The 17118-nt window shown below is 36.1% G+C and overlaps 1 protein-coding gene across 1 annotated transcript in view; it reads right to left on the bottom strand.

The window, feature by feature from the left end:
- The window catches only part of sip1 (septin interacting protein 1), a 125846-nt gene that overhangs the window by 73037 nt on the left and 35691 nt on the right, over positions 1-17118 (bottom strand). Inside the window, exon 7 of the mRNA XM_090380029.1 lies at positions 16872-17019. Within this exon, the coding sequence (XP_090236155.1) occupies positions 16872-17019 (148 nt within the window). The remainder of the gene's footprint in view (positions 1-16871; positions 17020-17118) is intronic.

Genomic DNA, 17118 nt, shown 5'->3' with positions numbered 1-17118 from the left:
GTACTACTGGCTGATGTTTTTATTTTAAATATCATATTTATTTTAATTATCAGATATAATTAGGCATCATGTGGAGGATGTGCATTTGCTGCCTCTAATGATAGCTACATAGCCATATTTATTTATTTTTATTACTTTTGCCTAACTTTTACCTCACATAATATATATATATATATATATATATATATATATATATATATATTTTTTTTTTTTTTTTTTAATATATAATGAATAATATGGAAAGAAAGTTATTAATTGTAACAAACTGTAACTAATACTTATGGACAAATGCACTTGCAACAGCAATGATGCATTACGACCATAATGTGTATAAAATATGTTGTATATAGCAATTAATATTGAAGACAATACCAAGATATATTTATAGAAAACGCAAGGGATAAAGTAAGGTTAGTAGAAAAAAAAAAAAAAAAAATATATATATATATATATATATATATATATATACATACAAAAAAAGGGAAAGAAGAGAATATAAATTAAAATATATACACAAAACATCGCTATTTACCCACAATCTAGGTGACTTCGTCTGGGGCCAACCACCCAGACTAAAGGCAAAAAATGACAAAACGTTCTCTGTTTCCATAATGATCAATATCTGCTAAGTTATATGAAATAATAATAGTAATAAATTTAGAGAGATTAAGTAATTTGAATCAAAACCAATAAAAAGTAGTTAAAAATTTAGAATCAAAAGAAAGATAATATAAAGTATTTATGCAAGCACGTATTGAACATCATTGACCAGACAGAGAACGTACGGTTGATCCCCGCTTAATGCTGATAATTTGTTCCCGAAAAACAGAGCGCTAAGTGAATCGGCCCAGAGCGTGCCGTATTCCCATAATGTAACATATGTATTTGTGAGTGGCAGTCTACGCCACAGGATATTTCCTAATCAATAATAAATGGTAGTGAAAAGATGCACAAATGTCAGTTAAAATATTTAATATTAAAAGTTTATACATATAAAATATTCTCCATTACATAGGTATATAATTATGTGGGAAGTAACTACATCACGTATCAAAATTAAACTTCAAATGTCAATTAAAATCATGAATTTATTAATCCGATGGCCCTGGGCTGTCGAGTTTTCGTAACTTTGGTCAATTTTGAGTTGTACTTTGGCCGTCTTCGTAGTAAACTAAAAGGAGTTTTACTTTAAAATCCCCGCAGCGTTACCACCCAACAGTAAAGGCAACCGATCCTTCGCCGTTTTGAAGCCTGGCATGTTTTTTTCTTCTTTCGATATGAAACTTCTTTTAGGTATTCGTTTCCAAAAAAGTCCTGTTTCATCTACGTTAAAAACTTGTTGAGAAGTTTAACACCACTCTGCAATAATTTTTAGAGGTTCTTCTTTGAAAGTTTCAGCTCCTTCTTGATTTGCACTTGCAGCTTCTCCCTGAATTTTAAATCTAAATTACCAGCCCTTACTAGCTTTAAATGGTTCAACATTTTTTTTTTTTTTTTTAAAGATCAGCTTTCTTCAGATCATCATCATATAGGCTAATCGCTTTTTCTTTAACAATATTTAACTTAACGGAATTGTGCGTTGGATGTTATCTTCGATAAAATTATTTAGAAGTCTCTCCGTTTCAATTATAATATCCAGCCTAGTTGCAACAGCTGTCTTTCCTGCTGCTAAAATTAATTCTTTATTTTTTATAATTGTTCTTACAGTTTTAACCTGCCAGTCTTAAATTATTGCATACATCCACTTGTCATTGAATGGAACTGATTCGCTTCAAAATGTGTAATTTAATTTTCAAATTCAGTATTTTTCTTACCTTAGTAGGCTTCGTACAACATCCAGACCTTGTTCCTTTTTAATTCTTATCCGCCATTATTAATCTTCGAAAATATAACTGCATTGCATTAATTATGATACAATATTCGAGTAAACTGTCCGTTATGGATGATGTCTAACACTGTACCGAGTGATGACTAGACTTCAGATAAATGCATATAATGCAAATATTACAAGCAATATACTTGATCATTTTTTAAAATGTTGATCTCAGAACTAAGTAACAAGTCGCCATAGTGGAATTAAATTAGCATGGGAAATTTTGCTATTCATTTTCAAGCTATCGACTACATCAGATGAAACGCTTTCATTAAAAATGCCAAAAATTCAATCTGTACACTGGTAAAAGAGCGTTATAGTGAGTTGTGACAAGTGCAAAGTGTGTTAGTTGTCTGACGGCACCAGGGGTTTCCCCCATCTCCACATTGTGTACTCTGTTTGTGTAGCACATAACTCTGTGAAGGCCAGAGATTTAAAAAGTGTATGGGGAGTGGACGGATGTGTAGTGTTGTGTACCGTTGTTCTTCTGACCATTTAGTGGTTGGGGTCCCTGTTGGGATCCATCATTATACCACACTTGGTCCTGGGGAGGCAGGTCAGGTACCCAGTAGATTTTTTGTACTCTGGCAGGCCCTGTCACCTAGTTGCTAAAGATTTCAGTGGCAAGGGCCTACGTGAAAAAAAGAAAAAAATAAAATAAAATAAAATAAATAAATAAAAAAGGGGGTTAATGCTAGAATATAAAAGGCCAAGAGAGGTTTATGTAAGCATGGTTTAAATTTGGATGTTATTAATTGATAAGTTGTGTGCGGTGTACACTGCGAGTTAGACAGAGTAGGGGTTAAAGACAGAGGTATGGGGACGATAGAGAAGGCAACCCCAGAAATTCAGGAAGAAGGGGGTGGCAGGGGGAGGAGACAGGAACCAATCTCCTCCCCCACAGCCAGGGAGGAGAGTAAAAGAAAACCAGGCTAGAGTGCTCGGTTTGATTGCCAATGTGGCTTGTGGCAGAAAAGCTGCTGGTGTCTCCAGTGTCTGGGTTTGGAGTCTCTTGAGTGGGATCAGGTACTGGTAGATCTTGCCTGCAGATTCAGTTGCAGATATCAGCCTGATGGAACTTGGATGAAGGAAGTGGATTTCAGTTCAAATGAACTTTGAAGAGGTTGGTGGTTGATGCTATGGGAGAGGGGTGCCCAGAATCTGTCTCAAGTTATTGGTCTTGGTGGTTTAGGCTCCTTAATGTTTTTTGTCTATTGAAGACATCCTGTGCAAAAATGGTGAAGTAGGTATAATTGTCATGGGTATGAATCTATATATTCTTGGTCCTTTGGCAAATTAATAACCTTTGTGATCAGAATAGATCCCAAGTCTTCATAGTCAGGACAGTCATACATTATATGGTGCCAAGACTCGTCAGTGCCACAGTGGCAGCGTGGATCATCTGTGATGCCCAGAGACATTAATTTTTCTTGTATTGACACTGAGTTGTGACAGTGTTAGAGTGAGATTTAAGAACAGCGTTATAGCAAATCAGCGTAGGGCGAACTGCATTATAGCGAGGGCCTGCTGTAATTTAATAATTAAAATAAGAATAAATATAAAGCATAAGGCATATAATACCATATCCAAGACGTGATGCAGTAACAATAGTCGTCATGAACGAAATGTAAATCCTTCTAGCGAGTTAATATGCATGTGGTGACCCCTATGTGATGGACATGGTAAATAGCCAATTATTTAAAATTAAGTTAATGCAAAGAGAAAACATGCGGATAGTAAGATGAATAAAAACTAATACAGTAGGAATAATAGTACCTGAACTCCATGAAGGCGAAAATATAGTAGTACAAATAAGATGTAGTTTCTCCTACATCCTCGGATTACCCTAATAATTTCGGGGAAATAAAAACAAAGTGTAGGACAGCTTAAAGATGATGCAAGATATAAATTGTAGCTCGAATATGCCCAGGATTTCAAACCCATTCCTCTAGTAGGACTCTGAGCTGAATTACTATCATCTTCATATTACTATCTGCATGTTTCTCTTTGCGTTAACTTAATTTTAAATAATTGGCTATTTACCATGTCCATCACATAGGGGTCACCACATGCATATTAACTCACTAGAGGGATTTGCATTTCGTTCATGACAACTATTGTTGTTACTACATTATGTCTTGGATACAGTAGATATGTGTGCTTGCATAAGTACTTTATATTATCTTTCTTTTGATTCTAAATTTTTTACTACCTTTTATTGGTTTCGATTCAAATTACTTAATCTCGAAATTTATTACTATTATTATTTCATGTAACTTAGCAGATACTGATCATTACAAAAACAGAGAACTCCTTGTTGTTTTTTGCCTTCAGTCTGGGTGGCTGGCCGCAGACGAAGTCACCTAGAGTGTGGGCAAACAGCAATACGTTTTGCGTATATATTTTAATTTATATTCCCTTCTTTCCATTTTTTTTATATATATATATATATATATTTTTTTTTTTTTTTTTCTACTAATCTTATTTTATCCCTTTTATCCCTTGGTAAGCTAATGATCTTCAAAAACACGTTGGATTACTGCAGACACCCTAAAGTGCTTATTCACAGGAAGCAAATTCCATATGTTGCACAAACTAAACACCTTGGCATAATATTGGACGACAGGCTCAGTTTTCAACCACATGTGAACAGTTTAGCAAAAAAACCAAAGCCTTCACTGCAGCCGTCATCAGGATCTCCCATTCGGACTGGGGACTCACCAAAAGAACTTTATCTCTCTGCTATAAAGCTGTGTTCTTGCCAATTGCCTCCTATGCTGCTGGGGTCTGATTCCATAGGGTTACGAACAGTAAAATCCAGGCCAAACTCCTTTTCATGCAAAGAACTATGCTGCTTGCGACACACCGAGTAACAAGAACAACATCAACGAATGCACTGCAGGTTCTATCTGGGGCCCTTCCCCTGGACCTATATATAGCTTATAGAGGTTTCATCTACAAACACAAAAAAGGCCTACCAACTTCACTCCTTGGAATAGACTGCAATCCTGCTACAAATATCAAACAGGAAAAAATAAACCTATGGAATAAACTCCTTTGGCAGGTTAGATGGGATGAAAGTCCCACTGGAGAGGTCACCAGACTTTTTATCCTGGATGTCACCTTTGCCATGAATAAGCCACATTGTAATTGGTTCTACCCATCCATGAGCACATCCTACATCCTAACAGGACATGGTGCTCTTAAAGCGAAACTGTTCCAATTCGGATTGGTAACAAATCCTCATTGCTCCTGTGGGGAAGAAGAATCCTGGAACCACATCCTATTGTCCTGCCCCAACTACGACGAACAACGGACAACACTTAAAAATAAGGTTCAGAACATCTCAGAAGTCAATCTTAAAGACTTAATTGAAAATGAGACTAACTTTAAAGACCTTAAAATCTTCACCAACGATGTCTTCAGCAGAAGAATGCAGATGCTTCACCACACTGGATAATTCAACAAGCTCTTGCTGAGCTGTTCCCTGTGTCACCTACCAGTCATCCTGCACTTGAATTCTTTTGATCTATGAGGTTGTTCAGAGATGTCAACCACTGGCATTTTTTTAAAAATATATTTATTTATTATTATTAATTTATATATTATTTTATTTTTATTATTATTTTTATTATTATTATTTTATTTTATTTATTATTATTATTTATTTATTTTTCCTGCTGGTACTCAGGACTGAGCATCCTGAGTACGGGGTTGCTGGCATCCACTGGTATTGCACTACCTCCAGTGGATGCGGGATTTTAGCGCACTACCAAAGCGCAGATAGTAGATTATGTCTGGCTCCACATGACTTGGGACAGGCAACAGGCAGCAGTTGCTCAGGTGTTGGCTGCTAACATTTCAGGTCCTGATTACACAGATTCTGTAGTTAAGATAGAGACAATTTGTGAAGATGGACCCAGGTCCTGGAGCCGCTACAAACAGGCCACATACATACATACATACATACATACATGAATACATAAATATCATTGAGTGTGCATACATGCATTTCTTTTACTTGAGTCTTGAGAGTTTTGTTGTTTTACAATTTTGTAAGAGAAGCTCCATTTTTTGCTGGAGTTTCTTACACAGGTTCAAATGATTGTAAATAGAGAGCGTTATGTATTTTTGTATTTATGTAAATAAATAAAAAAAAATATCCCTTGCATTTTCTATAAAATCTATCTTTGTATTGTCTTCAATATTAATCTATATACAACATATTTTATATATATATATATATATATATATATAAAATATATAGCTATTATTATATATAAAATAAGATTTATGAACATATTGAAATTGCTTATATTTGCATCATTGTTCTGCCCAACTATTCTGTTTCTCTAGCATGCCGATCGTAATCCACAATAATAATGAATGTAGATGCTGACAGCACATTGGGGAATTTTTCTACATATCACTGATATGCGGCTTTTGCATTACATAACATTTTGCAATATATTAGATGTACATCAATTCTTCAAATATAAATTTCCATACTGATGAACACAAATACTGACAGAGATAGCACTGTCACGACTAGTAAACAAGAACACAACGATGAGAACTTGCCAATCAGCAGATGCATCATGTATATCTATTTATGTAGTACAGCCGCGTCAAATAATAGACAACCAGACAGTTGAAAGACATAATCAAAAAGACACATTTAAAAATGCCAAATGGTCAAATGAGTGACTGGTTAGAATGACAAGTTTAAAACACAGAAAGTTTATAAAAGGATAAAATGCCAACAAATCACATTGTCATTATATGTAAAATGTACATATTAATACTGCAATCAAAAAATTCCTGACAACCCCCCTAACCTTAAGTAAAAAGACACATTGTAGTTTGGACTCATAATGCAGACTTGGATGCACAACCAACTGAATATTATCTGTTATATGCCTATTAGTTACATAAGTATAATGGAGAAAAACCATGACAGACTACCTAATCTGTTGGAGTTGCATGGCACAGATGTCTTCAGTGCAGGAAAGTTATAATGCCCCTTCAAGGCATTAAACAAGGTTCTTGGTAACTAGTGAGGCTATGAGTTGCAGTGCTGGAAATAGGAAGGCGGATCTGATGAATATTCAGTGATTAGGAATGAACAGGATGGGGAGATGATCAGGAATGACTACTTAGCTTAAGCTGATCCCAGATGCCTCTATGATATCCTGGTTCTTTGAAAATTATAAAAAGTCAATATCAAATTGCTGAATCATCTGATTTGGGATGAACCTGTCTATGAGATGGAGCCTATGACTGTACTGTCAGAGAAAGGAGGCCATCAGGCTCAGCAGACTGCACAGTGGCTGCATCATGAGCATCAGGGAATACCAATAATAAGTTTGCCAGTTGTTATTCAAAGGTCTGAATCTGGTTGTTAGACTTCGGCTTTTCAGGAATGGTGTTAAGGGCATTTTTAAATGATATGTAACTGTTTGATTAATAAAAGAACTTCTGTAAGAAATTTTTTGATCATACTGCTAGTAACATATACATATTTTTCATAATGCACTCGGTTAGTACTATAATCTGTTATACACTGTCAGCATTTTGCGTAGTCAGTGCTGTACCCATTTTGGTATTCTGATTCTATCAACATTTTCATTTGCAGTATTTTGATTGCCAGTAATCTGAACTAAACCCACATCAACCATGTTTGTTTGTTTGTTATTTGGTTTTTAGGGGCATTAGCAACTAAAGCCATATTGCTCCGTGAATATGCAATGGTCATTCCGCATCCTCCGCATTTGGTGGTGACGGGCTCGAATCCTGGTCTAATCAAGAAGCATGTGCTGCGCACTGCTGCTTTTTCCCACCCGGCTACGGAGGCGCCCGGGTGGGAAAAAGCAGCAAATATTTAGCATTCAGATTACTTGAATGCTAAATATTTGTGGCAATGAATTGAATGAGGAGGCTGAGTGGCACAGCCTTCAAACCTTAAAACTTATGGAAATTTATCTGTAGGAACTTGAAAAAGTTGTTCCCAGGACAGACTGCAGCTGCTTTGCTAGCTACGAGTGCCAATTACTGCAACTGTGGTACAAAGACGAAAAACCCAAAATTCTGCTGACAAGGCTAGTGGGAGCCAGACGTGTTCAATGCCGCTAAGTGGATTTTTCTTATTTATTTATTTGAAATTATTGTTTTTCTAAAACTTTTGATTTAAATTTAGTATTATAGCATTATTTTGTGATTTTCTGATTAATCTGGTGTATTTATTCTTTACTCGGCCTTGTAATTGCATAAAAGTATCTGTAAGGGTATCAAATCCACATGTTACAAGTTGCAGCTCAGCTGAACGAGAAGTTTTTTAGCCATATTTAGCCGCTTTATTGACCATTTTTTACATCAAATTATTTTCTATGAGTAGCTTATAGACCTAGTCAGGATCGTTAGTTTATTCTGAATTGAGACAGCGAGATTTGGAAGTTAATTTACCGTTCGTAACTTGCTGCCTTTGTTATACGATACGTTATATTCTGAACTAGATAGCGTTAGTATAGGATATTATAATGTTATCAATTAATCAGTAAAATCTATTAAACTTGTTAACCTTCGTTGTCAATTAAATTGTACTTTTGACTAAATATATATAACGACTTCGATTACAAATGTAACATAATTAATTAATACATAACTTCATACGGAAGTTATATAAAGGGAACTCGTAGATAATTAATACTTGATACTGAAAAATATATATACCATTATAACTGTGTTGGGATACAAGTTTAGGGTTATAATTTTGTACTGAAATTGAAATTTTATTGAAATTAAATCGAAATCATGACTCAGACAAGAGCAGAAAAGCAAAAGGCTCAAGCTAATGGGAGTGCTGTGGCTCAGAGGAGAACTGAGGGGGGCAGTTGCCCTCCGAATCACAGCCTTTTAAAATGCACTGCTTGCTGATGTTTGTGGAGCAATCAGGTACGGGACATGATATTGCCATGGGGGATGTCTTTGTGTGTGCGCAATGCAAGGAGTGTAACGAAATCAGGCAACAACTCAGAGTTGTTATGGGCCTATATGAGAGCTTGAAGGACAGGGTGGATGCCCTCGAAGGAATTAAATTGAGGGGCCCATCAAGCTCTCAGCTGCCCACATCAGCGCCAGAACTTGCACTTGTACATCACGCAAGACAGCGGCAACCCCCAAGGCAGAATGCGCTGGTCCCACAGGAACTAGTAGTTGTTGGTGACCCTATTGTCAGGGAAACGTGGTACATGCTTTGGAAAAAGGATAGGTGGAACAGGACCAGAGTATGTATGCCAGGGGCAAAGGTTGATGATGTTGTAGAGCAGATATCATCTTTTAAGGGCACAAAATGTGATATAGTTGTACACGTTGGCACTAATGATATCAAGAGTAGGAGACCAGCAGAATTACATAACAAGTACAGGTCACTGTTGAAAAAAAGCTGTGAATTAGGGTTGAATTTGAAAGTGTCTGCAATTCTGCCCAGACACGATAGGAGGGAGTATATGATGAGAGCCTTGTCGATCAATTCGGCCCTGGAAAGATTGTGCAAGGCTCAAGGGGTAGAATTTTTTTCAGCCTGGACTGTACTTGTTAACAGGAGAGACTGCTTCTACAGGGATGGGATATACTTAAATAGAAAGGGTGCAAGAATATTTGCTGATGCTATCGAGGCAGTGTTAGGTGGGTCGGAAAACTGCTAGCTTGGGGGGGGGAGACAAAGACTAATAGATTAACAGTAGCCACTGGCAGAGTGATTCTTGCACTGCTTCTATTGAAATGAGCAGAAGCCTGAAAAATAAGATGCAGGATATTTCAGAGACTGCTGGGAGTCATTGTGGTACAAGTAAACACATGGGTTGTGTTAGGGTAGCTAAGAATAGAAACAGGTGCATGTATACTTGCGTGTACACCAATGCTAGGAGTTTGGTAAATAAATTTGATGAATTTGAGGTATTGATCAAAGCATCAAAGGTGGATATTGTTGGGATATCAGAGACGTGGTGTCACACAGATAAAAGGAATGCAGAACTGGAATTTGGGGAGTACAACGTCTACAGAAAGGATAGACAGGACAGGAAGGGAGGAGGGGTTATGCTATTAGTTAAGAAACACATAAAACCCAAGGAAGTGAAGCCAGTCGACATCGCTGGACAGTGCAGTGTTGAGTCAGTTTGGTGTGACATAAGCATTGGGAGATCAAAATTGAGTGTAGGAGTGTGCTATAGGGCTAATGACTCTGATGAGTATAATAAGAAACTGTACAGGGAAATACAGTGGGCCAGTACATCAGAGAGTCTTATAATGGGGGATTTTAATTTCCCAGATATTGACTGGAATTTATGGGTTGGTCACTCACACACTTTTGTGGATTTATTGGATGATTGTTTTCTACATCAGCATGTACGGGAAGCAACTGGAGGGAGTAATACTCTTGATTTGATTATCAGTAGTGATTCTTCATGCATTAAGAATCTGCAGATAAAGGAACCATTAGGTGGCAGTGATCACAGTGTGCTGAAGTGGGATTTACTCAAAGAGGTAACTACCATCAGGGGTAAAGGGAAGGGTTATTGCTTTCGTAAAGGCGACTCCGATGGTCTGAGACAGTATTTAAATTCTATACAGTGGGACCAACTGAAGATGTTACCAACAGCAAATTCAAAATGGGAAGCATTCAAAGAATTTATCTTCGAAGCTATTAGACTTTACATACCAACTAAGAAATATTGTTCAAGGTTTAGGCCTAAATGGATGTCAGTTGAACTAATGAGACATATGACAGAGAAGAAAAATGCATGGGATACATATAAATTAATGGGTGACACAGAAGCCTATGATAGATACAAGTTGATATGTAACCAAGTTACAAAGGAGGTTAGGCAGGCAAAGGCAGATTACGAGAAATCTTTGGCAAGGGATGCAAAGAAAAACAGCAAAGAGTTCTTTACTTATGTAAAGTCTAGAAGGAGGGGGATGAACCAGATTAGCCCACTTGATATCGATGGGTCAACTGTTGATGATCCTGCTCAGGTAGCTAACAAACTAAATGAATATTTTGTATCTACATTCACACATGAGGAGTTATTCAGCGAGGGGCCAGAGGTGTATTCAACTCTGGCAGTAAGCTAGAGAATCTTGTAATAACTGAGAGTAAAGTGGAGGAGAAATTGTTGAAGATAAACACAAGAAAGGCACCTGGGGTGGATGGGATCTATCCAGTTATATTAAAGGAGGCAGCAAAGGAAGTAAGCAAACCCTTAGCCATAATTATGAGAGCTTCCTTGGACTCAGGGGAGGTACCCACAGACTGGAGATGTGCAAATGTGACCTCAATTCACAAAGAGGATCAAATGCTGACACAAGTAATTATAGACCTGTGAGTTTAACTTCTGTTCCAGGAAAATTAATGGAGGCACTGGTTAAAGAAGCACTGAAGGATCATCTAGACAGGACTTCAGTTATAGCTCAGACACAGCATGGTTTTGTTAAGGGCAATTCTTGCCTGACCAATTTGATTGGGTACTATGATGCAGTCACAAAAGAACTGGATGCAGGGAATAACTTTGATATTATATACTTGGATCTTAGAAAGGCTTTTGATACTGTGGCACATGGAAGACTGCTGCACAAATTGGAGCAGTGTGGCATTGGAGGCAGTGTGGTGTAACTGCTGCTATGGATAAAGGGGTGGTTGAGGGGGAGAAGACAGAGAGTGGTAATCAAAAGACACTGCTCATTGTGGACTAATGTTATTAGTGGAGTCCCTCAGGGTTCGGTGTTGAGTCCATTATTGTTTTCTGTATTTATAAATGATATTGATGATGGGATATCAAGCTTAATGTCCAAGTCTGCAGATGATACAAAGGTTGGCAGGGTTGTCAAGGACACTACTGACACTATGCTGCTGCAACAGGATCTGGAAAGGTTGAGCAGATGGGCTGAGAGGTGGCAAATGAAGTTTAACATTGACAAATGTAAAGTACTACATATGGGAAATAGCAACCTCAGAGCAATGTATCAACTCTGTGGTACTACACTGACAGTGGTAGAGAATGAAAAGGACCTGAGGGTAATTGTGCAGGCAGATATGAAGTTCTCTGAGCAGTGCAGATGGGCTGCAAGAGTAGCTCATGGTGTCTTGTCAATGATATACAGGAATTTTTCTAGCAGGGACAAGGAGGTGATTATTCCCTTGTATAAGGCAATGTATACAAGTCTGGAGGCCTCATTTCAAGAAGGATGTAGAGCTGCTGGAACAAGTACAGAGAAGGGCAACAAGATTAGTGAATGGAACAAAGGGGTACTCTTACGAAGAAAGGCTTAAGTTTTGCAAATTACAGTGTCTGGAGACTAGGCACCAGCGAGGTGATCTGATAGAGGTGTATAAAGCCTTGAATGGTTTGAGCGTGCTCAATGCTGATGGGATTCTTTCTTTTGCTCAGAATAATCACCTGAGAGGGCATAAATTCAAACTGAGGAAAGACAGATGTAGGATAGATGTGCGGAAATTTGCCTTTAGCCAGTGGGTAGTTGGTTGGTTGAACAGACTTCCATCCCTTGTCATGGAAATTGATAGCCTAAATAAATTTAAGGCTCAGCTGGACAGGTATTTCGAACGAACGGAGGGGTGAAGTGAAAGTGGGGTTTTTTTTTTTTGGCTGATGCTGCATAAGCTTGCTTTCTTGCATATAAAAACATATCGAGAATGCACAAAATGATTTAAACAACCCCAAGCGTGGTGAAGTTATTCTGCCAGTGACTTCATGTTCAGGCATGTGTGGAGATAGGAGATTCAAATTTTGAACCTTTTGTAACACCATCATGTACACACTTGTTAATGAAGATCTATATTTTAAGACTAATATTTTAAATAATTTCTTGTTTGTCTTTTATCAGCAACGTCTCAGAAAGAACAGAATTCCAGATCAATATTCACAGAACAGTAATTTTTGACGTGAAAATGTCTTTAGCAGGGTTAGTTAAATTTTTTCATTATGAAAAAGCATTACAAAAAAAGTTACGAAAAAAAAGGTGGGATAATGTAACATCCATGTAATGAGAATCGTAGAATGAATTCGGTTTACTAATATTAATGTTAAACAATTATGGTTAAAGGGGTTTAATTATGCATGGGTAAAGTACACACATCATTTCTACTACCAAGGTAGTTTTTTAATGCATTGTTTTAATTATATTTCATATTGTGGATTACCCATGCATAATTAAACTACTTCATACTCTTAGGCATGTAGTCAAGAAATATCTTTTAAATTATGGTTAAACAATTCAATGGTTATTATTATTTATGAAAAAGCATCACAAAAAAGGTTACAAAAAAAAAAAAAAAAAAAAAAAAAAACTGTGTGTGTACCCTGTATGCACGAAAGATGTATTGTTATTTGGTTTTTAGGAGCATTAGCAACTAAGGCCATATTGCTCCGGGAATATGTGGTGGTCATTCCCTGAACTTTCCGCATCCTCTGTATTTGGTGGTGACGGGCTCGAACCCCGGTCTAATCAAGAAGCGTGTGCTGTGCACTGCTGCTCCTTCCCACCTGGCTACGGAGGCGCCTGAAAGATGTATTATTTTATGTGAAAACATCTATGGCGACACTAGAGTAAAACCATTTAAATTTTTGAAAGAGTTGATAGAAACTTACTTACACTACTTAGAAGGTTGATGTTGATCAAAATCTTGAGAAGCAGATTTTATTAAAGTCTGTCTCTATGTTTTTGAACTTGTTTCTTTCCAACAAGAGAGGTTTCTTTGGTGGCTTTGAAGCTTTTATTCTTGCATAATATTAATACTAACAGCTTACTCTACTGAATCAACGTTAGTGACTGAGTTGGTTTCATTTAGGAAGTGACATCATTTCCATATCTTAGTATGAACTTTCTCTACCGAATCAACTACTTACTCTACCGAATCAACATTAGTGACTGAGTTAGCATTGTTAGCACCATTTAGGAAGTGACATCATTTGTGTCGTTTAAAATCTAACAGCCACCTAATAGGAAGTGATGTCAATTGCGTCATTTTCGTAAGAAAATTTCGTTACTCTAGTTTTACTTTAATGTCGCCATAGATGTTTTCACATCAAAAGGTGGGATAATGTAACATCCGTGTTATGGGGATCGTAGAATGAATTCAGTTTATTATGGTTAAAGGAGTTTTAATTATGCATGGATAATGCGCACATACATCATTTCTACTACCAAGGTCATTTTAATACATTGTTTTAATTATATCTCACATTGTGAATCACCCGTGCATAATTAAACTTCTTCATACTCTTAGGCAAGAAATATCTTTTAAATTATGGTTAAACAATTCAATGGTTATTATTATCGGTAAACAATTATGGTTAAACAATTCAATGGTTATTATTATAAGAAAACAATTATGGTTAAACAATTCAATGGTTATTATTATTATGGTTATTATTATCAATAAATTCACCTAATTGTTTAACCATAATATGCGAGATACAATAGGCAGAATATATGTTTTAATGGTATAAAAGTGTATAATATAAAAGACAGATATAGTGTGTCTGTCTTTTATATGTTGTCATTATGGAAAAAAATTTTCCTGTCGAAAGTATACAGGGTGTCTCAAAAATACACGGCATAACGTCAGGAAGGAGTTCCTCATAGGTAGACAATACAAATATTTTATATCAACATAGTTCCGGAAATGCTTGCTTTCCGAGTTTTGAAGGTCTGTCTATGACACTTAACCGTTCACATCACCTTATAGTAATTGTTCAAAATTACTATAAGGTGATTTTCTACCTGAATACAAGCCTCACATCGACGTCTCATGGACTTGCGAAGACGATGCCAAATTCCTGGCATGTTTCGTATTGTCTCACAACCTGCCACAATTCAATTGCGGAGAGTTTCCACATCAGCTACCGGAGTTGAATACACCAATGACTTTAAATGACCCCACAAGAAGAAATCTAGTGGGTTTAAATCAGTGAGCGTGGAGGCCAGGCAGTTGGTCCACCCCTCTACTTCAGGAGTCATAGATCTCTGTCGCCCTCTGTTCGCAGCACGAGGTGTAAAGGTTCCATGTTCACAAAGGTGGAGATGAATACCTTCAAACGTTTTCCTGTCTGGACATCTTCGTTCTGGGAACCTTTTGTGGTACAAACAACGCGAGCCTCCAGAGCATCGCCGTCCGCCAAACCATACATAAAGTGAGTATCCGCTTGCTCCTGATTTGAGTATATGGTCGGAATGGAAACCACCAGATTCTGTCAGTACCTTGTGATGAAGGAAATCACCTGTGGGAGATAAGACATTCCGGTTAATAACTCGGGAATAAAGCATTTCCGGAACTATGTTGATATAAAATATTTTTATGTCTACATGTGAGGAACTCATTCCTGAAGTTATGCTGTGTATTTTTGAGACACCCTGTATATGAAAACAATAGTATACAGCTTCCAGCTAAACTGCAGCTCAACATATGAGATAATATTGTCAATGTAAAAAACAAAAATTAGAAGAAGAAAAAACCCTAAGACTTCCCAGCTTATGTCTAAAACCGCCATACAATGTATGAGAGAATATTGTGAGTGAAACAAAAATTTACAAACAGTTGATGTTGAAATGCCAACAAATTTTTGCTGCCAATTTTATATTTTATAACAAGGCCAATGAAGAAATCAAAAGAAAAATTGAGGATGATCCATTTGGATATACTTGAAATGTATGCGACCAGTTATGATTTAAAATGAATTTGAAACCAGTTCTTGAAAATTCATATGAAATACTTCAACAAGAATTTCTTATGAGGGTTGTAAAAAAACATTCAGTGCAGGTAATACTTGTCACTGTTCTTTAAAAAAGGAATGCATACCTATTATGTCAACATTGAATGGGTTTGTATATCCTGTGTATCCTACTCATTTACCTCAATTGGTTTTGGTGACAGAGCATTTCATTTCACCATGACTACCACTTATGCAGATTCATCATTTGTGGTATAAACACGGACAATATGACATTATTGGACAAGTTATAAATGTACCAGTCAACGTAGATACAATGGTTCATCAATTACCTAGAGAATTAGATAATGATTATGCCATCAATGTACACATTAAAAGAAAACTTATACACAAATCTTTGTATCTGAAAGGGCATGCCCAAAAAAAAAAAAAAAAAACCTGTTAAAGCAACGTTGCAATATTTGAAAAATTTATCTTTATATAAATTTTATGGTATTAAGGTGACATATGATTTCCTCAATGACAAAAATAAAGAAAGAAATTCCATGGAACCACCCGATGAGATATTTGAACCAGCTAAACATGACGATGAACAGTTGTGAATACAACATCAAATACTGGAATGGTCAGAAGAAAAGTATTTGTGTATCACACTTTGTCAAAGATCTTCCCTGATGAGTTTGATGAACACATAGAGGAACTTTCTCTTTCTTCGTGAAATCATGACACAATGATTATTGTTTTTATTTATTACGACAATCATGGTGTCACAATCTAAAGACGTTTTCAATGCCTTATGTATAAGAGTAAGCAGTTTTAAACTTTAACATGGGTAATATGTCATATTACTATTTCACTCTTTAAAATTTTTTTAAAAATAATTATATAAAATAATAAAATAATAAAAATAATAAAATATTATAAAATAATAATATGTAAATATAAAAAGATTGCACATTAGCTATTTTAAAAGACTGACTTCCATTTTGTCTTAAATTCTGTAAGACAATCTGTAAAGTGTGCAAGGTTAAAATTTTTTATATTAAAAATATATTGTTTAATATTTAAAAGTTATAATCATAATAAGACTTTTCCACTTTTTAATTTTTTTTGTACTGTATAATCTAGCACATGTCTTATTAAAGTTAAAATAAAAGACATATCTAATTATAAATAAATGTAATGGAGGAATTCTTACTGAAATCATAATATGTAAATTATAACAATTCCATGATGGGAAGCAACAACCTTACCTGACAAAACTCTCTGTTCAGGCCCTGTCATATCAATTACTTTCACTCTACTGAGAGCACTAGTATCGCCGCGAAATTTTTTGTTGCTCCCTTCAGATGCAACTTCATCAACTGTACGGTAAATATATTTGACTTTTTTCTTTTGTTCCTAAAACAGGTATGAAATTAGTATGTCAAAAAAAAAAAAAGGAGATAGAGAGACCAAAAATGTCATTCTGATTTTAAAATGTTTTAAGCAGCTAAACTT

Source organism: Mastigoproctus giganteus, chromosome 8 (assembly GCF_048544385.1).
Source record: "Mastigoproctus giganteus isolate SK-2022 chromosome 8, ASM4854438v1, whole genome shotgun sequence".
NCBI classification, from domain to species: domain Eukaryota; kingdom Metazoa; phylum Arthropoda; class Arachnida; order Uropygi; family Thelyphonidae; genus Mastigoproctus; species Mastigoproctus giganteus.
The sequence above is the reverse complement of the archived record's forward strand: the minus strand, read 5'-3'. Positions and strand labels throughout refer to the sequence as shown.